Below are 27,927 nucleotides of genomic sequence, written 5' to 3'. Positions count from 1 at the left end.
TGGGATGAATTCCACCTGATCATGGTGTATAGTTTTTTTCATGTGTTGCTGTATTTTGATTGCTAATATTTTGTTGAAGATTTTTGTGTCTATGTTCACCAGAGATATCAGCTTACAGTTTTCTTTTTTTGCTGCATCTCTGTCTGGTTTTGGTATCAGGGTGATGCTGGCCTCACAGAATGAATTTGGGAGAATGGCCTGTTTCAATTTTTTGGAATAGTTTAAAGAAAAGTGGAATTAATTCCTCTTTAATGTTTGGTAGAATCCAGCAGTAAAGCCATCCAGTCCTGGGCTTTTCTTTGTTGGGAGACTACTAATTACTGCTTTAATGTCATTGCTCCTTATTGGTCTGTTCAGGTTTTCTGTTTCTTCTTGGTTCAGTCTTGGAAGTTTGTATGTGTCCAAAAATTTATCCATTTCTTCCAGGTTTTCAAATTTGTTGGCATGTAGTTGTTTATAGTAGTCTAATGACTTTTTGTATCTCTGCGGTATGGATTGTAATGCATTTTTATCTCTGATTTTTGTTATTTGGGTCTTCTCTCTTCTTTTTATTGTTAGCCTAGCTAATGGCTTCTCTACTTCGTTTATCTTCTCAAAAAAATAACTGTTTCATTGATCTTTTGTATCAATTTTTGGGTCTCAATTTCATTTAATTCTGCTCTGATTTTAATTATTTCTTTCTGTCTACTAATTTTGGGATTGGATTGTTGTTTTTCTAGTTCTTTGAGGTATAGCATTTGGTTATTTATTTGAAATCTTTCTGTCCTTTTGATGTAAGCATTTATTGCAATAAACTTCCCTCTTAATACTGCTTTTACAGTATTCCACAGGTTTGGGTATGGTGTGTCTTTATTTTCATTAGATTCAAGAAATTTTTTGAATTCCTCTTTAACTTTTTCTTGGACTCATAGGTTGGTCGTTCAGGAGCATATTGTTTAATTGCCATTTATCTGTATAGTTTCTTGGGTATTGCTTGTTATTGATTTCTAATTTTAATCCACTGTGGTTTGAAAACATACTTAAAATGATTTCAATTTTTAAAAATTTGTTGAGACTTGATTTGTGATCTAACATATGGTCTGGAGCTATGTTCCATGTGCTGTTGAGAAGAATGTATATTTTGTAGTTATTGGGTGTAACGTTTTGTAGATATCTGCCAGGTCCAACTGGTCTAAAGTGTAGTTTAAATCCTGTGTTTCTCTGTTGATGTGTTGCCTAGATGATCTGTCCAGTACTGAAAGAGGGGTGTTCAGGTATTCTGCTATTACCATATTGGGGTCTCTTTCTTTAGGCCTAATAGTGTTTGCTTTATATATCTGGGTGCTCCAGTGTTGGGTGCATATTTATTTATAACTGCTGTGTCTTCTTGCTAGATAGATCCCTTTATTATATAGCGGTCTTCTTTGTCTCTTTTTATGGTTTTTGGCTTAATGTCTATTTTATCTGATATAGGAATAGTTACTCCTGCTCATTTTTGATTTCCATTTGCATGGTGTATCTTTTTCCATCTCTTCACTATTAGTCTGTGTGTGTCTTAAGAGCTGAGATGTGTCTCTTGAAGACAGCATAGAGTTGGATCTAGCTTTTTAATCCAATCAGTCAGGCTGTGTCTTTTGAGTGGGGAGTTTAATCCATTTACATTCAGGGTTGTTATTGAAAGGTATTGTCTTACTCCTGGCATTTTAACAATTTTTTTTTTGGAGGTTTTAAACATCTTTTGTTCCTTTCTTTCCATTTTATTGTTTTGTCTTTGATGTTTGCTGGTTTTTCTGAGATGGTATGATTTAGTTTCTCTTCCTCATTTACATTTTTGTTCTACCAGTGGGTTTTGTTCTTTCCTGTGTATTCATGGTAGTAATTATCATTTTTTGGATTCCAGATGCAGGACTCCCTTGAGGATTTCTTGCAGGGCTGGTAGTGTGAAAATGAACTCCAGCAGTTTTTGTTTGTCTGGAAAATACACTATTTCTCCCTCATTTCTGAAGGGTAGACTTGTTGGGTACAGTATTCTTGGCTGGAAGTTTTTTCTGTTAGTATTTTAAATATACTACCCCATTTTCTTCTGGCCTGTAGAATTTCTGTTGGGAAGTCTGCTGTTAGTCTGATAGGGGCTCCCTTATTGGTGATTTGACACTTTTCTCTTGCTGCTTTTAGGATTCTCCGTCTTTGAATTTTGCCACTTTGACTATAATGTGTTTCAGAGAGGATCTTTTTGGATTGGATCTGTTCTGGGATATTTGAGTCTCCTGGATCTGAAGGTCCATGTCTCTCCCTATACCTGGGAATTTTTCCATTATTATTTCATTGAATAGGTTTTCCATGCCTTTTCCTTTCTCCTCCTCTTCTGGAACATCCATGATTTGAATGTTTGTACACTTAAGGTTGTCTGCTAGCTTAGATCTTATTTTTTAAAATCCTTTTTCCCTTTTTATTTTGTCTGCCTGGATTATTTTGAAAAGACTATATTCAAGATCAGAAATTCTTTCTTGCTCTTGTTCTAGCCTGCCTCTTAAGCTCTCAGTTGTGTTTCTTATTTCATTGAATGAATCACTTTCATGAGTTCTCCTACATTCTTTTTTAAGGTATTAATCTCTTTGTATATTTCCCCTGTTCATAACCTGGATTTTTTTTTTTTTTTCTCATTTCATTATGGTGTCTTACTGAGTCTTCTTGTAGTTCACTGAGTTTCCTTAAGATTTCTGCTCAGAATTCCTTTTTAATCATTTTACGGGTTTCCTGCTCTATAGGGTCTGGTATTTGAGAATTACTGTGTTCTTTTGGTGGTGTCATATTTTCTTGGATTTTTGAATTTCTAGTATCTCTACGTTGATGTCTGGACATCTGGTACATCAGTCGCTTCTTCTATTGTTCAGCAGTGAGCTTTGAGGCGAGAGACTTCCCCTTTTTCTGGTCTCCACTGGTGACTCTCATTGTGTCAATACAGTCGAGTGTCTGGAGGGCTGCCTGCACTGTGGCTGTGGCTGCTACTGAGGCAGTGAGCTGCTTTTGTGGCAGTTGTGGCTGTGGTGGTGGCAGGCCACCCATGTGAAAGTGGTGTTTGCAATCTGTTCCTGCCTCCTGCCAGGTGGGAGATGCTGCCCTCAGCTCCTGCCTAGGACCCCACACATGCTCCTGCTTCCTTCCTAGTGGTGAGGGCTGCACACTGAAGTCCTCCTCTCCCCTGCAGACTCCAAGCAGGTTTATGCAAAGGATGTCACTGCAGCTTTTTTCGGCTTTGATTCCTGTGCATCAGTCACACCCTGCCCCCTACCAGAGTGGCTCAGAAGTGACCGGACTGGCTCAGAAGCAGCCAGAGCTCAGAACAATAGGCGCTGTCTGTACATTTCTTGCCATGGCCTCTCGCACCTTCATGATCTCTGCTGGTCTCTCTGCCTCCTTCCCCCAGCTCCAGCAGTCCCAGGTTGGCAGTCTGTTTTTTAAAGCTGTAGATTGGTTACTTGTGGGGAGGAGTGACACTGGGAATCATCTATTTCTGCCATCTTGATGATGGCAATTTCTGTTATTAATTTCCAACTTCATCCAATTGTGATTAGAAATGATACTTTGTATATCTATCTTTTAAATCTGTTGAGACAATTTGTGGCCTAACATGTTGTCTATCCTGAAGAATGTCCCATGTGCACTTGAAGAAAAAAATGTATATTCTGTTGTTGTTAGGTAGAGTATTTTGCATATGTTTGTTAGGTTTAGTTGGTTTATTTGTGTTAAGTCTTCTATATCCTTACTTATCTTTTGTCTGGTTGTTCTATCCACTATGGAGTAGGGATTCGAGTCTCCACGTGTTATTGTAGAACAGTCTATTATTTCTCCCTTCCATTCTATCAGTTTTGCTTGATATATTTTGATGGTCTGTTTTCAGATGTGTGTACATTTATAATTGTTATATCTTCTTGCTATTTTAAACATTTTATTAATACATAATACCCTTCTTTGCTACTTGTACACTTTTCTGATTTAAAGTACGTTTTGTCTGATGTTAGTATAGCCACCCCAGCTCTCTTTTGGTTACTATTTGCATGGAATATCTTTTTCCAACCTTTCACTTCAATCTATTTGAGTCTTTGAATTTAAGTGAGTCTCCTGTAGGCATCATATAATTGGATAATGATTTTTTTAAATCCATTCTGCCAATCTATGTCTTTTGATTGGGAAGTTTAATTCATTTACATTTAAGGTAATTACTGATAAGGAGAGACTTCTGCATTTTGCTATTTGTTTCCTCTATGCCTTACAGCTTTTTTGTCCCTCATTTCCTGCATTACTGACTTTTGTGTTTAGTTGATTTTTTTTGTAGTGAAACTTTTTCATTTCCTTTTGTGAATATTCAATAGCTATTTTCTTCAGGGTTACTATGGGGATTACACTTAATTAGGATTAAAGTAACAACACTCTAACTTTATACCAGCTTAACTTCAATAGCATAAAGAAACTCTGCAGCAGGATGGTTTTATAAAAGCAAATAAATATGAAATCGCAAATCCAGACAGAGGAGCTCTGTATTAGTCTGTTTCTGTTGCTTATAACAAAATACATGGAATTGGGGGATTTATAAAGAAAACAAAATTTATTGCTTACAGTTTCTGAGGCTGGGAAATCCAAAGTCTATCTGGGGGTGGTGATAGTGACCCAGGGGTCTCACATTGCAAGATGGTGGAAGTAAAGAGAGAGCAGAGAGAGTGAGAAAAACAGACTCCCCTCTTCTTTTAAAGCCCTCAGAACCACGCCCCTGACCACCATTTTTAATCCATTCACGACAGCATGGTCCTATAATCCAATCACCTGTTCAAGGCTCCACCTTTCAATTACCATAATAGGATTTCCCACTCTCTTAATAGTCACAGTAGGGACTAAGTTTCTGATACATAAAACTTGGACACAGTTCAAGCTCCAGTAAGTTTTTTTTGGGGGGGTGGGGGAACATAATTCAATCTACTACAAGCTCACTCTAGAGAGAGTGAGAGAATACCATTGCTGACAAAGAAGAGGACAAGTCAGAGAGGAGCCCAGGACGCCTGAGAAACAGGTGGCCCATGTGGCCCACGTGGCAGGAATCAGTACTGAGATGGAGAGGGGAATGAGATACGGGAGAAGCAAGCAGACCCCGCTCACACAGGCCGGCAGAACCACATGAAAGGGGGATTTTGCACTGACCATAATGGGAAGCCACAGAGGAGGTTAATGCTGCTTAGTGACAAGTCCTAATTCTGCCGGAAGAAGGCCTTGCTAGCCGTTCTATAGCAAGGATTCAATAGGGAAGAAAATGGGAGTTAGGATCCCAGCAAGGGAGCGTCAGCAGCTGTCAATGCCAGAAATAATGGCATTCAGTTGAGGTGCAGCTGCAGAGAAACAATGGATCCCAGACATGTCTGTCACCTTGAACAAGGTGATGTGGGGGTCCTGTGGCCTGGGATTGAGGTCCTTGCCTTGCTGTGTACTCACTGGCTCTGCACTCTGTCTGTCACTCCTCCAAGCCTCTGTTTCCTTCTCTGTAAAATGAGAATGACAAAACCCACCAGGTAGGAGGAGGCAGTGACGTGAAACCACCCCCATGCAATCTGGGCTGGTCAGTGCATAATTAGTGTCCACTCCTGTCCTTCCTCTCAATCACGAGCCATCTGTCCATGGGTCAACGCTGATCTCATTCATCATAACCGTGAGATGCTATGAAAACCGGGAGCAAACACTTGCCGAATTCTCCCAGCTTTGGATGTGTCATCAGCACACGGTTGTCTGTCTTGGGGAAAGGGGCCTGTCTGGGTTCCAAATCCAGAGGGATTAAGGAGACAAAGCCACTTCAATCCTGCAGTTCCAAAAAGAACACTGTCTAGGGGGAGAAAGACGGGCTCAGGGCTGCTCCCACAATGACAAGGCTCCTCATCCCAGCCAAAATCCTCTCCCTTCCTCTCGGCTTAAAGGTTATCTCACTTGAAATCCTTTTTCTAAAACAGCCACAAGCAGGAGGAAAATGCAAATTCTCTGGATTTCCTAACTAGGACCTGAGAGACTGAAGAAGGATGGGGCTGTGAAGGATGGTCTCATCCACAGTGCATGACGTCTGACTGTGTCTTGCTCAGTTCACTGAATGGCGACCAGGGCTGGAGCAGCAGGAAAGGGGGGCTGTGGTGAGAGTCTGTCCTGGGAGGGCGTCTGGAGACTCGGCTCCCACCTTCTGGCCTTGATCAGACTGGCCCAGAAACACCAAGTTCAGATGACTGAAGTGCCACTAGGTGTCATTACACCGTGCCCTTTACACAGCGGGATTGCCCTTATTAAGTAGGCCTCCTCAGGAAACATCTAAATCCAAATTTAATGTATTTGGCCCCAGATTTGCCCTTGGCAGTGTGATCTGGAGCCTCTGACATCTCAGTACAAGCAGCTGAAGAAGAGTGAAGGATGTTGAATTAAAGGCAAGGAACAGAACCACCCAGTCCCTGTCCTCCGGTCTTTACGGCCCAGTGGGGGTGGCGGTGGGGGGGATGTCTCTGGGTACCATCCCCATCCCCTCCCCCTTCCTATGATAAAACAGCTGCCCCTGCCCAGATAATAAATTATAAAAGCAAAGATCGAAGTAGAAGCTTTGCCTTATTATCACCTGAGCTGTTGTAATGAATATGTTCATTGCTTGCCCTTGTACCCTGGATAATTAAAAAAATAAATGAGATGCAATGATTTGCAGATGAGAGTCTGGTGCAGAGCCAGGCCCCACCAGCCCTCCTCCCCAGCTTCCTCCAGGCAGACTTGAGGATTGCAGCCAATGTTAACCAGCTACCCGGGAGACGTAGGTATGTACAAATAAAGAACACAGAGAGATTTCTCAGAAACTAGGGCCAAGCACCATGAAAAGTTAACAAAAGCAATTCCACTTCTGGGTAGTGAACTGAAAGCAGAGACACAGAGATATCTGTACACCCATGTTTACAGCAGCATTACTCACAACAGACAAATGACAGAAGCAACCTGAGTGTCCATCAACGGATGAGTGGATAATCAAAACATGATATATACACATACAATGGAATATCACTCAGCCTCAAAAAGGAAGGAAATTCTGACACGTGCTGCCACATGAATGAACCTTGAGGATGTGATGATAAGTGAAATAAGCCACCTGCCCACCAAAGGACAAATACTGTATGATTCACTCACATGAAGTACCTAGAACTGTCATATTCATAGAGACACAAAGCAGAATGGTGGTTGCCAGGGGCTGCGGAAGGGGAAATGAGGAATTACTGTTCCATGGGGACAGAGTTTCAGTTTTGCAAGACGAGAAGAGTTCTGGAGGTTAATGTTGACAGTGGTTGCACAACAGGGTGAATATGCTTAATGTCACTGAACTATACACTTTAAAATGATTCAGTGGTAAGTTTTATATTATATACGTATTTTACCACAATTAAAAAAAAAAAACCTGCAAAAAGTTGAAAAAAAAAAACTCAGTGAAACTCTCAGGGCTTATGCCTTTGAAAGAAAGCTGGGGCAGGGAACCAGTGTCCTCATGGTGTACCCATGGAGCCCACGTTTTGAAAACAGATTAGAGCCGAGGGCCCTGGGGCCTCCATGGCCAGTGTGCTTTACATCAGGGTCTGTCACGTGAGGAAATGGGGGGCCAACCAGCAACTCAGCATGAAGGCTCTCAGTGTGCTACCCACACAGCCCCAGCCCAGAGCACAGCATGTGTGAGGGGCACAGACGAGGTGGGGAGTCCCTCACAGGGCTGTGTCCTGAGAGCCAGCACCAGAGAGTCTGCTTGGCCACACAGAGGACCAGGTGCCAGAGACCTGTCCTCATATGGTCAGGGTCACCGGGGGGCTCCCAACTCACAGGGCCCAGGACGAGGCTCATCCACACCCACCTCCCTGAGGCCAGCAACTTCCTGTGTGGCCCTGGCGATATCCTTGAGCCTCCCTGCTCCTGGGCCTCCTTCAGCCTCTGGGAAACGAGCTGTGGGTCCTGTTCCGACAAGTCCTGGCATCCTCTGTCCAGGCCACTGCATGCCACTTGGCCTCACAGCTGCCCCACCCCCAGCTCCAGGTGACCAGAGCAGCGATTCCAGCAGGAACAGAGCACTAAGAACCCCTGATGTTCCTGAGCCCTCCCCCACCCACGGCCCTGCTAAAGCCCCAGAAGAACCCCCTAGCAACAGAACACCCAAATGTGCAAAGAGCCACCTGCAGACCGTGTCCAGCCACAAGGTCCCCAAGTCACTCTGAGGCCCCTCCCTGAGGCTTTGCATAATAGCCAACTCCCTCCCCAGCGCTGGTCCCCTGCACTCCAGAGCTCACCACCCAGCCCAACGTGGGCACCCGCTGCAACCTGGGCACTGCACCTTCTCTAGGCCTCGAAACCTTGGCTGCACTTGGCTCTGAGACCCTGCAGGTTCTGGGGGCTGAGCCATACCATTTCCCACCCCCACACACAACCCACTGCGGCCATCCCTTCCAGTGCCTCGGCTCTCAAACACGCCCCCTTGCAACTGCGCTGTTTAACCTTGCCCTTTCTATCACTACCCTTCCATGAGGACAGGTCACTTTGCTGCCAGACACCGAGCACTCACAGTGACAGAAGCTAAACCTTTCCTTGTGGACAAGGAGCAGGCTCAGAGAGGTCCTCTGCAGTGAGTGGCAGAGCAGGGGTCCAAGCTCAGGCCTGTCGGAGCCTAAACCCTGTGCTCGTGACCTCTGTTCTCCTTTCCTCTACAAAGTCCTCCTTGACCCTGATTCCACCTAGCTCGGCCCTTCTCTCTCCTTTCCTCTCTCTGGCCAAGATCGCCTGCAAGTGCCATTTCTACTTCCACACTTCCCATTCACTTCCTGGTTTGTTCCTGGCAAGCATCCACTCACAACAATCCCTAATGCTATTCCACCAGGGACCCAACCACAGCATCCAGCATTGTTAACCAGTCCCTTCCTGCACCTGTCACCCCTTTCCTTAGGGACAACCTCCTCCAGGTTTCTGCCCCAGCCCCCAGGGCTGCTGCTTCATGGTGCTGTCTCTGACAGCTTCTCTACTCACCTGGGCACACTGGCCACCACCACAGCTTCAGCTACCAGCCCTAGGCTGAAAAGCCCCAGGTCCCTATTTCCAGCCAAGACCTCCATCCTGATCTCCCACGGGGACTTAGAATTCAGCTTGTCCAGGACGGAACTCCTCACCATGTCCTCAAACACTCTGCTTCCCCTTTTCTCAGGCAGTGGCTCCACCATCTACCAGGCACCCAGTGTGAAGCCCAGGTGGGGCCTGGATTCCTCTCGCCGCCTCCTCCTCCAGCCTCTCCAGCCTCCCTGCACCTCCTCCACCCCCACTCCTGCCTGCTCAGTTTAGACCCTCTCCCCATGCACGCTCCATCCCAATGCTCCTACCTGCCACTGCGCATCCACTCCACCCTGTACGCGGCTGCTGGGGCTGTTCCTCCAGACACTGCCCTGGACACGCTGTTCCCTTTGCCTGCAGCACCCCCCTGGGGTACAGCCCCCACTCCTCAGGATGTCTTTCCCACCCTCCTACACCCTGCCCTGTCCACACCTCCACGCACACCAGTAAGGCTCCTTCACTCCCTATCAAACCACTGCCCTCCCTACATGGAGCTGACATCCCCTGGGCCCCACTTCTGCTGTGCCTGCTGTGCGGTCTCGCACCCCACCCAGTCTGTAAGCACTTCACTTACTCTGTTCTCTGCCCAAGGGTCTGCTCTTACATGAAGCCTCCATGCTGCAGGATGACCACTAGCCAGCCTCCACCAGGACCTCAGGGGTTCCTGCAGATATTTCTGTTGTAACACGTATGCTCTATTTGCCTGTCAATACTCCTGCCTTCTGAGGGAAGCAGCAGGTCTTTCTGGCATTTGTATCCAGGGTACCTAACACAATGGCGAAGGTTTTTGAAGGTCTTCAAAAACACTTTTTAGGAAAATGGATGTATAGGTGCAGTTAGGATGCCTTTGAAGATCCTTCAGCATCTAATATCTGAGCCTAGCCCCTCCCCCCCATTCAACAAATCAGATGTAGACACAGGTTCATGACTCCTTCCCTGGTTCCCTCGACCACGTAACCTCTCTCCTCGCTTTCTGCCAGGCCCTTCCTGCATACCACAAGCACTGTTTTCCAATAAAGTTTGATTTTTGTGAAACTGTCAATACCAAATTGGAGTTACTTATGTCAAACCCTGACAAAGTGGAGCCAGGAGGCCATGAAGGGAGGGCCCTCACACACATTTGCCTGATGACAGGAACCGTCACAAGAGACTCTGCCTAAACCACAACCTTGCGCAAAGATTACTTCCACGAGGATGCCGCTCAGCCACTGCCTGTTCCTCTGATGAAAGGACATCAACCTGTTATTAATCCTTGTAGCCAAGGATAATTGTTTTAAAATAACTAATGTAACTCGCTCATTTTTCCTTGAAAAACCCTTGCCTTTTTTGCTTCCCTGAACATGCCCATGATCCATCACAGTACGTGTATCCCAGGTTGCAACCCCCTGCTATTCCCAAATAAACTCTCTACTTTGGAGAGTCAGTCTCTCTGCTGTTTATTTTAGATTTACATTTTTATTCTTTCCACTAGGTTGTTGGCTCCTCAGAGCACTCATCTTTGAACACCCCTTGGAGAGGGTCTCACACATAGCAGGGGTCTTGGGAAGCCTTCTGGTACCAAGTGGTCCAATCACTGAGCAGACCCAGGCACTTCACCACCACACCAGCGTGGAGCCGGTGGTCAGCCCCTGTCCCGTTGGGACACACACTAGTCTCCTGCCCTCCACAGTGTCCCCAAATCATGAGGCTATGTGTCCCCATCCCCCAACCCAGCTTCTTCCTCCCCTGTGGAGAGAACACAGCCCCTGCTTCCAGAGCACTCCTCAAGAACACAGAGACACCCATGTCAGGAGCCCACCTGCAGACTCACCATGTTCATGACGGTGAGGAGGAACCTCTGGGCAGCCTCGGCCCCGTGGTACTGCACCATGTCGGCGTCGGCCACCACCAGTGTCTCCACCGTGTGCTCATTGGTGAGCTGGATGGCATTCCTCCTCTCCCGCCAGTCCCGCAATGGCCTGGCCCTCCTCGGCTTCTTCTTTTCTAGAAAACAATGGAGACATTTGAACAGTTCTCAGCTTATTGATTTCCAAACCCATACAGCAAAAAGGCCTTCTGCTGAGCCTCCCTAAGGGAATGACGAGTCTCAACTGTCCACAGATGGGCCCCTGAATGTCACAGAAAAGAAACCGGCCCCTTCAGAGGGACGTGGAGAGCTGCGCAGAGTCTGTGGGAGGAAAGGAAGCCTGGACCCAGGCGGGGGCAGGTGGGGTCCGCCGGTCCACCACGAGAGCAGGCAAAGGCTCCGCCTGCTGCCAGTGACCGGAGTGACCGGGACCAAGGACGCAGGGGTGGGGCGGGGGGACAGCACATTCTCCCCGAGGCTGGCAACCCAGCAACTGTTCTGAGAGTCATCAATGAGGAGCCATAAACATTGGCAGGCATAAAAGCATTAGTTAAGGGAAAAAAAAAAATCATACAACAGACATCCAGGCCAAGACATACGTTTGTCTCTTCCTCACAATAGGGAAGGATTATTAGTAATGTGTGAGGAATCCTCTGTTGACTCTTTGGATAGACTAGGTCCCTGTAAGATCTTACTGTGATAATCAGCTACTGTTATTAATTATAGAGCCCACACCTGAACATTCAAAGCTGCTGCCTGAGAACTGACATTGTCTTGTACCTGGAATCACCTCTGACAATCCCGACAGGCTGATATAATTAGTGTACACATTCAGAATCCAAATGTGACTAGCAAAGCCGTTTTTTAATTTGATAGTTATTATTTCCATTTTAGCACTAGCCTATTCCAGCACATCTCTGCTAGGCTGTATGTGCCATCAATCAGTCTACCTGTGTACCAGCAGGCTTCATAATACAACCCAATCATTCCAGAACCCCAAATGGATACTACAAAATATGCCATGTTATGGATCATAATTTACAAACAAGAATGTGCTGTACAATGTAATTCACAACCATGAAAAAGTAGAAAACAACTGAAATATACAACCATAGAAAAAGCCAACAATGGTAAAAAGGTATACAGACATGAATCACATCTGTAAAGACCATTCAGTGATACAGAGCAAAGCAGATATAAATCCATATATGCAGTTAGATCCCAATTTTGCAAAGATTTTACACACAAGTGTCTTTAGGCCCCAAAGAAAAATACATGCATACATACATTTTAAAAAACAAAAAACTGAGGAAGAACTTAATGAAAATGTTAACGGTGGGTGATGTATGATCTTCATTTTCCTTTTTTTCCTCTGTATTTTCCAAGTGTATACAATGAAAACTATTACTTCGTATTTAAAGTAATGCCATTAAGATTGAGAAAAACACAGATGTCCCTTCTGAACTCTAGAAAGCAAGCAAGGGGGGGAGTTTCAAGATGGCGGCGGCTGCGGCGGCTGGCGCGGACTAGCTGAGGTGGAAAAGGTGGCCACTGGGTCTCAGGCAGCCGGGAAACTTGTGGACCTTCCTCTGGCCATCTCTTAAGGGAGGACTGCTGCTGCTGGCCGGTCGTGGGGGCTCAACGCCACTTTGCCCCCGGCAGGAGAGGCTGCCTCATTTACAGGCAACAGCTTTGAAGTGTGGAGCAGGAAAAGAACTGATTCTTAGCTGCAAAAGCGAGTCTTGAAACAGGGAACACGGCGCCAGGGCTGCTGTGGATGCAGCCAGGATCCCGGAGGCTGGGGCCGCACTGAAGGCGGCCAGCTGCCCTATTCAGGATTCGAGGTTTCAGGCCGGCATTAAAGAAGATTCCTGGGAGCGCCCGAGCGGCGCCGCGACTGAACAGCCCGAGGCGGCAGCGCCGAGAACACGGAAGGCAACAAACCAGAGACAGAGCGAGCGCCCGACCTGGCACAGCACTGTGAGTGATCCCTGGCACAGCTCTGTTCGGGGAGTGGATGCCCACGCGGCTCCCGCCTGCACCACCAGGCCACTCACTGCCCCGGTGCTGCCTCCATTTTCCCAGGTGCGGGCAGCTCCGCCCTGCTCGGCCATCACTGAGCCCATTTGCTTGGCCTGGCGCGGGGCTTTCCGGACCCTGCGGGCCGGCCTCCTCTCCCACTCCCTCCGCGGTTCTCTGGCGGGGCTGGGGGTGTGGGGCATCCCGACCAGTGTTGGGAGGGCTAGGAAGTACGGGCGGGCCGACTGTCACTCCACCACACCCTGGACTCCGCCCCGGTAAACTTCCTGTTACTGGGAGGCAGATACCATCTCTGCGACCACCAGTTTGGAAAAAAGCCTAACGAATTTCTGGTTGGGAATAGTGTGGTAGGAGAGTTCCCAGGTCCGCTTGAACCTGCCGGAGAGCAGGCTGCAGGCGGGCACTAGACTCGGTTTATACCGGGGGGATACAAAGGTGAACAAGACCCGAGAAAGATCTACACAGTGCTACAAAGGCACCCAGAGAGACCGGTCGTCTGTGCCTAGCAGAAACCTGGTAGACTTCCTGGGCGAGGCGGTGCTGAGCAGGGTCTTGAAGGCCCAGCTGATAGACGAGGGGTGCAGAAGACACACCCCAGCCCAGCACAGTGTGCACAGAGGGGGGAGACGTGCGGCCAGGGAGGCGGAGACTCGACAGAAACCACACACCCTGTGGGGTCGCCACTGCACGATCTAACAGCCTGGGCCAGAGCACACGGAACGGGGAGAAGTCCTGCACAGGAAGTGAAAGCTCAACAGAGATCACACACCCTGTGGTATGTGATCCACCAGCCCAGCAGAGTACAAGCTGACCAGAAAGGTGGATCCCCGGAGAAGCCCAAGACCCGAGGCAACCACACACACAAGACACTAGAGGCAAACTGAGCAGTCACGGCGGGAGCCATACCAAATTGGCAACCACAGCAACATCCTAGTTAGTCATTAGTCTCAAACCGGTGGACTGTGAAACCCCCTGCCACAATGAATAAACACCAAAAAAAAGATACCAGAAATACAAAAAATCAAGAAAGTACACCACCAAAAGTTAATAAATCTCATACTCTAGATCCTATAGAACAAGAAGCCCTTGAAATAACTGACAAGGAATTTCGAGTGATAATTCTAAGGAAACTGAATGAGATACAAGAAAACTCAGCTAGACATCATGATGAAATGAGGAAAAGTATACAGGATCTGAAAGAGGAAATATACAAGGAAATCAATGTCCTGAAAAAAAATGTAGCAGAACTTGCTGAACTGAAGAAGTTATTCAGCGAAATAAAAAACACAACGGAGAGTTTAACCAGCAGGCTTGTCGAAGTTGAAGAGAGAACCTCTGAACTTGAAGATGGGCTGTTTGAAATAACACAAGCAGACAAAAAGAAAGAAAAAACAATCAAGGACATGGAAGAAAATCTGAGAGAGATATCAGACAACCTCAAGCGCTCAAATATCCGAGTCATGGGTATTCCAGAAGGGGAGGAAAATGGAGATTCCATTGAAAACATATTCAACAAAATAGTGGCAGAAAACTTCCCAGGTATAGGAAAAATCACAGATCTTCAGATCCAGGAAGCTCAACGATCTCCAAACGTATTCAACCCAAAAAGGCCTTCTCCAAGACATGTCATAGTCAAATTGGCAAAACTCAGAGACAAAGAGAGAATCTTAAAAGCTGCAAGAGAGAAGCGTCAAATCACCTATAAGGGAGCCCCAATCCGGTTAACATCAGACTTTTCATCACAAACCCTAAAAGCTAGAAAGGAATGGGATGATATTTTCAAAATACTAAAAGACAAAGATTGCCAGCCAAGAATACTCTACCCTGCAAGGCTATCCTTCCGAAATGAGGGGCAAATAGTATATTTCTCAGACAAACAAAAACTGCGGGAGTTCACTACCACAAGACCACCCTTACAAGAAATCCTCAAGGGAGTACTGGGTTTGGTTCCTGAAAAATAACTACCACTGCCATAAAAACCTAAGAAAAATCTAAACCCGCTAGTACAATAAAAATGGCATTCATGAAGAGAAAACAAGCTAACAAAAACACTATCTACAACCTAAGGAACCAACAAACAAAGAAAGCAAACAGTAAATCAGAAAGCAAGGAACAAAAGACACCTAAGACAACCAAACAACCAATAAAATGCTAGGAATAAATCAACACCTTTCAATAACAACTCTTAATGTTAAAGGCTTAAATTCCCCAATTAAAAGACACAGACTGGCTGACTGGATCAAAAAGCAGGACCCAACTATATGCTGCCTACAAAAGACCCACCTCACCCATAAAGATTCACACAGACTAAGAGTGAAAGGATGGAAAAAGATTTACCATGCAAACAGAAAAGAAAAACGAGCTGGAGTGGCTATTCTTATATCTGACAAAATAGACTTTAAACTAAAAACCATAAAAAGAGACAATGAGGGACACTACTTAATGATAAAAGGACTGATCCATCAAGAAGACATAACAATCATAAATATGTACGCACCCAATGTTGGAGCAGCCAGATTTATAAAACAAACTCTATTAGACCTAAAGAAGGAAATAGACACTAATACCATAATAGCAGGGGACCTGAACACTCCACTGTCAATATTAGACAGATCATCTAGGCAAAGAATCAGTAGAGAAACACAAGATCTAAACAAGACTCTAGACCAATTGGAATTGGCAGATATCTACAGAACATTCCACCCAACAACCTCAGAATATTCATTCTTCTCATCAGCACATGGATCATTCTCCAGGATAGATCACATATTAGGTCACAAATCAAGTCTCAATAAATTCAAAAAAATTGGAATTATCCCATGTATCTTCTCACACCACAATGGATTAAAAATAGAAATTAATAACAAACAAAACTCTGGAAACTATACAAACACATGGAAATTAAACAGCATTCTACTTAATGACATATGGGTCCAAGAAGAAATCAAGCAGGAAATCAAAAAGTTTATTGAAACTAATGAAAACAATGATACATCATACCAAAACCTGTGGGATACTGCAAAAGCAGTATTGAGGGGAAAATTTATTGCATTAAATGCTCACTTCAGAAGAATGGAAAGATGGCAAGTGAACAACCTAACACTTCACCTTAAAGAACTAGAAAAACAAGAACAATCCAATCCTAAAGTTAGCAGACGGAAAGAAATCATTAAGATCAGAGCAGAACTGAATGAAATTGAAAACCAAAAAACAATTCAAAAGATCAACAAATCAAAAAGTTGGTTTTTTGAAAAGATAAATAAAATTGACAAACCATTAGCATGGCTAACAAAAAAAAGAAGAGAGAAGACTCAAATAACAAAAATTAGAAATGAAAAAGGCGATATTACAACTGATTCACCTGAAATACAAGGAATCATTCGAGACTACTATAAACAACTATACGCCAACAAATTTGAAAATCTGGAGGAAATGGATAAATTTCTGGACACACACAAGCTCCCAAAACTGAACCGTGAAGACGTAGAAAATTTGAACAGACCAATAACAATAAAGGAGATTGAAGCTGTTATCAGAAGGCTCCCAACAAAGAAAAGCCCAGGACCAGATGGATTCACAGCAGAATTTTACCAAACATTCAAAGAGGAATTGACACCGATTCTTTACAAACTATTCCAAAAGATTGAAACGGACGCAAATCTCCCAAATTCATTCTATGAAGCAAACATCATCCTGATACCAAAACCAGGTAAAGATATAACCAAAAAAGAAAACTACAGGCCGATATCCTTGATGAATATAGATGCAAAAATCCTCACTAAAATACTAGCAAACAGAATACAGCAACACATACGAAAAATTATTCATCACGATCAAGTGGGATTCATCCCAGGGATGCAAGGTTGGTTCAACATACGCAAATCAATAAATGTGATACACCATATTAATAAACTCAAACACAAGGACCATATGATCATCTCTATAGATGCTGAAAAAGCATTTGATAAAGTTCAGCACTCATTCATGACAAAGACCCTCTATAAGTTAGGTATAGAGGGAAAGTATCTCAACATAATTAAAGCCATATATGCCAAACCCACTGCCAATATCATCCTGAATGGGGAAAAGCTGAAAGCTTTTCCTTTAAGAACAGGCACTAGACAAGGATGCCCACTCTCACCACTCCTATTCAACATAGTGTTGGAAGTACTAGCCAGAGCAATCAGAGAAGAGAAGGAAATAAAGGGCATCCAGATTGGAAAAGATGAAGTCAAACTGTCCCTGTTTGCAGATGACATGATCCTATATATCGAACAGCCTAAAACCTCTACAAAAAAACTGTTGGAATTGATAAATGATTTCAGCACAGTAGCAGGATACAAAATCAACACACAAAAATCAGTAGCATTTCTTTTCTCCAATAGTGAACATGCAGAAGGAGAAATCAAGAAAGCCTGCCCATTTACAATAGCCACCAAAAAAAAAAAAAATACTTAGGAATTGAGTTAACCAAGGATGTGAAAAATCTCTATAATGAGAACTACAAACCACTGCTGAGAGAAATTAGAGAGGATACAAGAAGATGGAAAGATATTCCATGCTCTTGGATTGGAAGAATCAACATAGTGAAAATGTCCATACTACCCAAAGTGATATACAAATTCAACGCAATCCCCATCAAAATTCCAAAGACATTTTTCTCAGAAATGGAAAAAACTATTCAGACATTTATATGGAACGATAAAAGACCACGAATAGCCAAAGCAATGCTCAGCAAAAAAAATAAAGCTGGAGGCATAACACTACCTGACTTTAAGCTATACTACAAAGCTATAATAACCAAAACAGTATGGTACTGGCATAAAAACAGACACACTGACCAATGGAATAGAATAGAGAATCCAGAAATCAACCCACACACTTACTGCCATCTGATCTTTGACAAAGGCACCAAGCCTATTCACTGGGGAAGGGACTGCCTCTTCAGCAAGTGGTGCTGGGATAACTGGATATCGATATGCAGGAGAATGAAACTAGATCCATACCTCTCACCGTATACTAAAATCAACTCAAAATGGATTAAGGATTTAAATATACACCCTGAGACAATAAAACTTCTTAAAGAAAACATAGGAGAAACACTTCAGGAAATAGGACTGGGCACAGACTTCATGAATACGACCCCAAAAGCACGGGCAACCAAAGGAAAAATAAACAAATGGGATTATATCAAACTAAAAAGCTTCTGCACAGCAAAAGAAACAATTAACAGAGTTAAAAGACAACCAACAGAGTGGGAGAAAATATTTGCAAAATATACATCTGACAAAGGATTAATATCCAGAATATATAAGGAACTCAAACAACTTTACAAGAAGAAAACAAGCAACCCAATTAAAAAATGGGGGGCCGAGCCTGTGGCGCACTCAGTAGCGTGCTGCGCTAGCAGCGCGGCGACGCTCCCGCCGCGGGTTCGGATCCTATATAGGAATGGCCGGTGCACTCACTGGCTGAGTGCCGGTCACGAAAAAGACAAAAAAAAAAAAAATGGGCAAAAGAGCTAAGTAGGCATTTCTCTAAGGAAGATATCCAAATGGCCAACAGACATATGAAAAAATGCTCAACATCACTCAGCATCCGGGAAATGCAAATCAAAACCACATTGAGATACCATCTAACCCCAGTTAGGATGGCTAAAATCCAAAAGACTATGAACGATAAATGCTGGCGAGGCTGCGGAGAAAAAGGAACTCTCATACATTGTTGGTGGGACTGCAAAATGGTGCAGCCTCTATGGAAAATGGTATGGAGGTTCCTTAAACAATTGCAAATAGATCTACCATACGACCCAGCCATCCCACTGTTGGGAATATACCCAGAGGAATGGAAATCATCAAGTCGAAGGTATACCTGTTCCCCAATGTTCATCGCAGCACTCTTTACAATAGCCAAGAGTTGGAACCAGCCCAAATGCCCATCATCAGATGAGTGGATACGGAAAATGTGGTACATCTACACAATGGAATACTACTCAGCTATAAAAACGAATGAAATACTGCCATTTGCAACAACATGGATGGACCTTGAGAGCATTATATTAAGTGAAACAAGTCAGGCACAGAAAGAGAAATACCACATGTTCTCACTTATTGGAGGGAGCTAAAAATTAATATATAAATTCACACACACACATACACACACACACACACAAACCGGGGGGGGGGGGAAGAAGATATAACAACCACAATTATTTGAAGTTGATACAACAAGCAAACAGAAAGGACATTGTTGGGGGGGAGGGGGGAGGGAGAAGGGAGGGAGGTTTTGGTGATGGGGAGCAATAATCAGCTACAATGTATATCGACAAAATAAAATTAAAAAAAAAAAAAAAAAAAGAAAGCAAGCAAGGGACAGCCTGTGGCTCAGTTGGGAGAGTGTGGTGCTGATAACAACAAGGCCACGGGTTCGGATCCCTATAAAGGGATGGCTGATTAGCTCACTTGGGAGAGCGTGGTGCTGACAACACCAAGTCAAGGGTTAAGATCCCCTTACTGGTCATCTTTTAGAAAAAAAATAAAAATAAAAATAAATCAAATAAATAAGAAAGCAGAAAGTATGAGGAGCAATGTATGTCATCCAAATTATCACAGAAATGCAAAATGAAACAGGTATGTGTCCTGTCGGCACCATAGGATGGTTCCCTCCCATCCCAGAGCCAGGCCCACCTCCTGATAAGACTTCTGGGTCTTAGCAGTGAACTAAGGGTGGACAAAAGGTCTCAGACAGCACTGCTCTTGCACGAGGGCAGTATGAAAGAGGTTCCTGGTTGAAAATCTATCGACCTACACACACATTCACCAACCAGGTTATCTGTGACCTGTCCAACTGGAATTTATGAAGAGCCACCTTGTTTCCATTTTAAATCAGCAAAGGTGACAAACCACCCAACCTCTGCCATAACCAGCATACACCATTCAGCCAGGTGACCAGCTACAGGCCAAACGGTGGCAAGGCTCTTCTCAAAGTCAGTAGTTAAAACCCATCTCCTGGAGTCACCAACCCATGTTCTCATCAGCAGGTGTTCCCCAAGTCAGCTGCTCAGTACTTGTTTTCACACCTTGTCACATATTTTCAGGTTCCAGTACAGAAAGAACTGCTTTTATAGCATGGCTCAAAGGACATGTTAGTAACAGGATCCCTCTAGGAGGCATAAGCTTGAACATATAAGAGCTGAGTGTGCTCAAAGAGAAGCCTGTCACTCCCAACCAGAGGAGCAGACTGCTCCTGGGCATTTACCATAGCAAAATCCTGCACAGGGTATCAGTCACTGAAGTCTACAAAGGAGGACCAGTAAGGCCCACCCCTCCCTCCCTGATGGGCCTTGGGGAGCTATGTAACAGAGTGTCAGAAGGGTGTGAGTTAAGGGAAAGCACTGTGGTCAGCTGCTCTGCAGTTTGTAAGGAGTTCTTACTACGACCATGCCATCTGCTTCTCTCACTGCCACAGCTCCTAGCATGACACTGGGTGGAAATAAAACTCACAGACAGAATGCACACGGCAAAGTGAATAAAGGCGGGTAGATAAAGATGCTCACTCAGCAGCCTCCCATCTGCGCAAGCCAGGTCTTGCCATGAAATGAGTGCCAAAACCCTTGGATTTTGGAATTGTAGGTAAGAGACCTTGGACCTGCATTCCCTTCCAGCACAGGTGTTCTTCCTGGGGGTGGGGGACCTCTCCCTTCTCCTCCCCCTGCTCTCGACAGCCACTCCACCAGCAGGGATCTATGGCCACCTCTTTCAACAATTATTCCTTTCCCTATGGGGAGAGAAGAACTGCAATACATTTTTACTTTTAATTCCCTAAACTGCATAAATAAGCCCTAATAGACAAAGTTTCACAAATGCCAATATTCACAGATTATAAGCATCTTGAAAAGTAAGAAGAAAAACACCAACCTCAGACTAACACAGGTGCTGGATTTTGGCCTCGCTGGAGAGGTCTGAGTCCAGGCGGCAGTCGTGTGGCCGTACGAAGCTCTCCCAGCTCTGCTTGTAATCAGCTGTCTCCAGCTGCTGAGGGGACGAGAAGGGTGATCTGTCCTCACCCTGCTGATGAGGACAGATCACAGCCACGTAGGCCCCAAGCCTTCTCCTGTTGTCACAGATACCAGGGATCATCCCCGAAGCCAAGCCTGGCTGTTTCTTTTGCCAGTACACCACCGGAGTCGGTACTGACTTGGGGGACTTTCAATCTTTGGCTTCATATTGTATTTCTTCCATTTATTTGCCCTTTGCTCCAGTTATCCATTAAAAAAGAAAATTTTATGTATTCATAACATATCCCGGATTCTTTTAGAACAAGTTGAGGAAGAGAAAAAGACAAGGAAGTGGTGCACTTTTAGAATATCCAAGCTATTATTTATTCTAAAAGTTTTAGAACGGTCAAAAATGCTGAGCAAATACTTTAGTTACTAGTTTTGCACTTGGCAAACTAAAAAGAAATCTCAATTACGAATCATTAAGCTCTTTATGAAACATATACCTTTAGTTTAAAAACAATACAGTATTTAGGCATTTATTAGGAAAAAATAACATATCGATCACAAATATTTGGTGGGAAAGTCAGTAGCCAAAACTTCTGAATTCCTCTATTTCCTGCTACACAAGAGGGATCTTCTTATCTCTGATTCTACCAATGCCATTTCCAGGGAAGACCTTGACATACTCTTTGAGCCAAACCACAGGAACAATTAGGGTCTCCCAGTTGTACAAGCAAAGTAGAGGGCAGAGAACACAGATGGGATGGAGGAAACAGAGGCAGCTGCCCGAGGCACTGGGCATCTTGAGTCGAAGGGAAGAGGGGACTATTGGCCAAGAAGACAAAGACTGAGCCACTGCTAGGAATTAGGCACCCAGCCCCCAACATGCCCAGAGAGCTAAAGGGAAGATGCAGACTTAGTCTTGTAGTCAAACAGACATTTCCCACACCAGCACTCCAGTGCCAGATATAAGAACGTGTCCTCACTCCAGACAAAAGGGACGGGGAAAAATCAGAACCCTCAGCACGTGGGGAAGATTCCAGAACCAGACCTTCTCTCAGTCACATAGACCACTGGTTTTCTCCAGAACTTTTGTGGGCAGGACCAGCGGAATTCCATCAGAACCCCTTGGCGCCACTGTGGCATACTGCAAAGAATTCGCCCGTGGTAAGAGGAAACCCACCTGTTCCTCATCTTCACCTTGTGGCACAGACTTGGTGACCATGTTGGCCGAGGTAAACCACTTCCACTAAACCAGAACCAGCTCCAGCAGATGGGACGCTGCATGGAAGACACTGGGACACAGAGGGAGAGAAGACTCTGAGCACCCTCGTGAGCAACTTCTTTGCATATTAGATTTAAGGAGACTTACCTCAAAAATGTATAGATTTAAACAAAATCAGGCAGAAAGGGAAATTAAAAACTAAGGAAAAGAAAATGCAAATACACCAACGAAGGGTCAATGAGGTACCTCTGAGGATAAAAATCACAGCAGATAGTAACCCCACATGCTTGGAGCACTTAAAACAGGTCCCCCGCCACACGTTGAGTCAAGGACCCACCCCACAGCTACCGATAAGCAAACTGAGGCACGAAGAGATTTGTTAAATACCTTATCTTTGGCCACCAACCCAGGGGACTGGGGTTCCAGCCCAGGTAGTGTAACCACTGTCTGTTTTGCCTTCAAATTTGGTTCTAAGTTTCCAGAAGTTGGTGGGAAAGGTAAACAAGCTAGACTGTAGATTTGCCATTCTATTCCAGCCGAAGGAAGGACGCCATTCCTTAGGGAAAGATAGTATTTCCCTAACATCAACTTCTACAATAAAAATACCCAGTAAGACCTTATACCGGGGCTGCGCAGTCATGCAACAGGCAGTGCTGTCAGAGTTCTATGACAAATGTGATTGCGAACTTTGTTTAGTTATGTCTTATAGCAACCTTCCATAACACTGAAAGGCTTAAAATTAAAATATTCATCAAAGGGAATTCCAAAACATATTCAGTGTGTGTTCCAAGTTGGCAGCCTTGGGTGGTCCCTGGTCCAGGCACAGCAGTTAGAGCACCCAGAAGAGGGGAGGGCTCAGGAGCCAGCGTAACGTATGGGGGTGGGGTGGGGGGGGAGGGGACAAGCAGAATTTTGAGAAAGGATGATGAAAAAGGAGACTGAGTTAGCAAGCAGAGGTGGGATTACAAATGGCTACACTTGTTTCCCAAATCAGAGCAGCACTGGGTGGTAGGAGACTTCGCCTGTTTGCTGGATGGCACGGCCTAAAACGGGACCCCACTGGGCAGCCTACCCAACATGCAAAGAGTCTGTGGTCCCCCGGCCTAGCCTGCCTACGCTGCTATGGATGACACATGGATGGAGCTACTGTTTTTTCTGTATTTGCCACATCAAAAATAAACTTGAACCTAGAAACCTAGCAAAAAGAAGTAACTGAAGGAGTGGCAAACCTCTCAGACCAGACTGAGCAGGAGTCTGGAGCTCTGAAGACCACGCAGCATGTCCTGGGAGCCCCCAGACATCCTGCTGCTGCTGGGGGATCCTGACAGCCAACCTCAAGGAGTGCTGAAGTGCCTCCTGATCCCCTGACCCCAGCTCTGCTCCTCCAAACTGCACAGATCCCACTGTCCACTTAGCAGTGTGACATGCATCTGTGCTTGCCTCGACTAGACAGTGAGCTTACGGACCCGAACGTTAACTTCTGGCCCCACCACAGCACCTAGCACCACCTGGTATATAGCAAGAATTCAACAAATATACGTAGTTGAAGAAATTGTTTAAAACTCTTTTAAACTCCTAATTAACATCAAGATTTAAGTTTTTAGAAAACTTAACACAAATGTCCTGCAATTAAGTCTCACATGTTGCTTCCCCACCCAAGGAGGTGATGGCAAAGCTTGTCTTAAGGAACCAGCCTTACTGTGTGACAAAGCTAGGCAGAATCTGCCCATGGACCTCCAGGGTGACCATGGGTGAGTGTCCAGTCTGTAAAACAAGGTGATGATTATTCCGTCCTCTTAGGGTAGATGCAGGAATAACTAAGAGACCTGTGCTCGCCTCTACCTTATTTCTATCATCATGACATTTCTATTATTGCTGTAAACTATTAGAGTCTCAATACTAATTTGGAAACTTTGCATCCCCCAGAACTAAATAGTGAACTTGGATGTTTTTATGCACTTGACGGGTCTGACTAGACATATTATCCATCTGCCAGAACCTCAGGTCCGACACTCATTCTCACCAACCAGCTTGTTGGCTTCCATATTTCCTACTGAACAGGGGACAAATAATTTATCTCCTTAGTTCACTCTCAATCACACTAGAATAAACTGGAGCTAATATAAAAATAACAGTTTCAATCGGAGTGGGAGAGTGGCCTCCAGCTCTTGCCCAACATCCTGCTGTAACACCCCAACACTGGAAAGGGGAGGAGGGGTTTTAATCATCAGAAATAGGATAGAATATAAAACATGACTGTAGGTGAAATCAGCTATTTAATCCATGAAACATATTGACTTTTCACACAGGTAGTAAGAATGAAAATCTAATGTTTTTCACCAAGATAGAAAACAGAGTGTAAGTCCTTCCCCCTGGGACAGAGACCAACTGCCGCAGCCGGGCTGAGTACTGGCCCTCTGCCCCCTCCCCCTGGCCACACCAACCTCTTTTCAGGGCACCAAAGCCACCACTGACACTGCATGAAAAATAGTAAGATGTGTGGTTTCTTCTGCATGTCCAATAGATACACTATATTTTGTCATTGATTTTCCTAAAATAAGAAGCCACAGGATGTAATGAAATGCTTTCAGGCTGGGTATTGGGATTGTGGGACACTCACTGGCCTTCCCTTGGTGCCCTTGCAGGTGCCTCTTAACAGAAAGGTCTACACTTCCCATGCACCAGTGATTCGCCTGTTGTTCCCCAGCCCACTCTTCTGCACTCTGCTCTGTGATTCTGGGGCTGGGAGTCTGCAAACTGTATTTCCCAGACTCCTTTGCCAGCTGGCTTCCTGTTGAGCTCTGCCAATAGGGGGAACTAAACGGAGACTGGAAGGTAGGAGGCAGGCAGAAGGGGCTCCTTGTATTTTCAGCTCAGGAGAGCACTGCTCCAGTGTCACTGGACCACTTTGGAGCCAGCCTTCAGCTCTTGGGGCAGGCACTCCCAGCCCCAGGCTCCTCAGAGGTACAGCTGTCTGGACACCATGGTCTGATGCCCTTCATCAAACGCCTGACCCCAGCCCCTCAGCCCCCTCACCTCTTCCCTCTTATTTGCCCAGCCCTAAGGTAACGGCTGTTTCCTGGCTTACCTCAGCTCTTCTTTTGCTCATTCAGACACTGACATCAATGTAACCAATTTCCTGTATAAAATTCCTCCATTAGAAATACCTAGCATGGTTCCATTTTTCCTGGCTGGACATAAACTGATACAGCCTAAAACGAGAGGATCTGTCCTTAAACTACCTTTTATACTTCATTCAAGCTTCACAGATTCCTCCAAGTTCTGGCATTAAGTATTGGCTTTTTTTCCACTGTAGAAATATGAGGATACTGGAGGTGCACTTCCCTGCTCCAGAACACTGCCACACGCACGGATGCTGGCCTATATTCTGAGTCACCATTTAACAAAAGCCAATCAATAGGGTATCCTGTGATGGAAATACAAGCATCAAAGTGACCACCAACTTCTCAACAACCAACACTACCACATCTGTGAACCTGGGACAGTGCCATACAGATTCAGAGTCACCATAAGGAAATTACTGGAGGAGGAAGCCTGAGCCAAGAAGTGAGCCAGCAGCAGGATTTCAAGCATACTTTTAAAGTTTGCACACCTACACCTACAAACACTATGCTTTCCAATAAAATTGTAGGGCCCAAAAAATTACTTCTTGACCACTTTTTTTCTTTGACCACAGCAAAGGGACTTTTTATAGAAAAACCACCTTTCTGACTGGAAATGACGGCTGCACATGTACAGAAGAGCTCCCAGCCAGGTGATGTTTTCGGCAGCTGCATAAATCCAACATTTTGGAAAAATAATGGCCTTCTCGCTCTCTTTCTTTTTTCCAAAAAGGAAAAAAAAACTAAGTTTTGCTCTCCAAGTATGAATTCTTTAAATAACTTCCCCCAAGGCCAAGTCATTTTTATAAAAGGCATCTTTTTTGTGTAAATTCCTTACGAAGAAAGGTGGAAAATAAGAGGATTTGAGAGGTTTTTGTTTTATGTTTTTTGTTTTTTGTTTTTTTTCTGAATGAAGAGCCGATGAACCTTGGAGTTCAAAATCAGTTTGTACACTAGCCAGGAGGCATCTCATGGACACAGCAGGGCCAGGGTGGGAAGGCTGGGCTGGCCCCGCTGCATCTTTCCACCCATGGCTACAGCCATGTTGATACCAAGCAGCTGGGCACCACTGCCTATGGGTGAAGGGTAAAGATATTCATTCAGTCAATAAAGATTTGTTGAGAACCCATCTGTACCAGGCACTGTCACAATGTAGGGCACCATCTGGGAGAAATAGACATTCATCAAATGAACACACGAATAAATGAGAAATTATAAAAGTGACAAGTGCTAGCAAGAAAGAGTAGACAGTGCTATGAGAGACTATGAGGAGGGTCCCCAATTCAAATTGGAGGTTCAAGAAAGGCTCTGAACACGCGTCCAGGAAGAGGCTCAGCACTCCCAGGGAGAGCTCCTCCGACTGGAGGGAGAGGAGAGGGAAAGCACTTTCAGGGCATCAGGAAAGAACAAAGCTGCACAACCACAAGACAAAGAAGTTGGGAGGATGGAAAATATAGGTTTGCATCATCCAGGAAGAGACGCTGAGTCTATTCCAACAAGAACACTGAGGATTAGCCGTCATGGGATACCCAGGAAATAAGGCAGAATGCTGCATTTCCTAGGTAATTGTATGTCAGCCTTAAGCCTTGGTCTCAACCTCTAATAAATACTAAATGTACTTGTAAAAACGACTGGATTAGTTTGCTCAGGTTGCCATAACAGAGTACCACAGAGTAGGAGGCCTCAACGAACAGAAATTCATTGTTTCATGGTTCTAGAGGCTGGGAGTTCTGAGATCAAGGTGTTCCCTACAGGCCATGAGGGAACAGTCTGTTCCAGGCCTCTCTCTGGACCCCTTCTCGTGTGTCCTCACATCTTCTTGTGTGTGTGTCCTAATCTCCTCTTCTTATAAAGACACTACCATATTGGATTAGGGCCCACCCTTGTGACCCCATTTTAACTTAATTACCTCTTTAAAGGCCCTATCTCCAAATTCAGTCACATTCTGAGACACAGACGTGTTAGGACTGCAACTCCTGGGTTTGGGGGGACACAATTCAGCTTATAACAGATACCCGTCCTCTTTCCTGCCTTAAGAAGCGTGGACCAGGCAGGGCACTTTCGCCTGGGCATTGGAGTGTGTGTAACTACAGGACAGTGCAGCAATTCACAGGCAGGACAATCATCTCAGAGCCCCACCAAGATGCATTTTGTAAATTTGAAAAAAACAAATGCCAATGCTTAGAATTATCTTGTACTTTTTCAGTGAAACCTACTGCTGAAATATTACACCAGCCTACTGGAGTTTGACACTTTTATCTTCTAAATTGATGGAAGAGAAAAAAAGAACATTCCCTAAACACACAGCTTGGGGGAAGAAATTAATTAACGTGTTCATGTTTCAACCAGAGCAAGACAGGACAAACAAAAGCCTGAAAAGAAATCTATATGTTCTCTGCACCTGGAATCCCCTGTTGGGATGCTGGGTATTATTTCCTTTGATGGATGGTCTTTCATCTTTGACAAGGAAGTACAAAAAACTTCAGACAGCCCAGAAATTCCTCCACCTTGGCAAGGGGGCCAGGCCTTTCTATGGACAAGTAACTCAAAATCTTCAACTTCATTGCTTTAACACAAAACT

General features: G+C 44.8%; 1 protein-coding gene across 1 annotated transcript in view; it reads right to left on the bottom strand.

Annotated features, from left to right (window-relative positions):
• The window catches only part of ADAMTS17 (ADAM metallopeptidase with thrombospondin type 1 motif 17), a 316,365-nt gene that overhangs the window by 251,619 nt on the left and 36,819 nt on the right, over positions 1–27,927 (bottom strand). Inside the window, exon 4 of the mRNA XM_063091528.1 lies at positions 10,925–11,097. Coding sequence (XP_062947598.1) covers positions 10,925–11,097 — 173 coding nt within the window. The remainder of the gene's footprint in view (positions 1–10,924; positions 11,098–27,927) is intronic.

The sequence above is a fragment of the Cynocephalus volans genome, chromosome 3 (genome assembly GCF_027409185.1).
Source record: "Cynocephalus volans isolate mCynVol1 chromosome 3, mCynVol1.pri, whole genome shotgun sequence".
NCBI lineage: Eukaryota > Metazoa > Chordata > Mammalia > Dermoptera > Cynocephalidae > Cynocephalus > Cynocephalus volans.
This window is presented reverse-complemented; position numbering and strand designations above follow the sequence as displayed.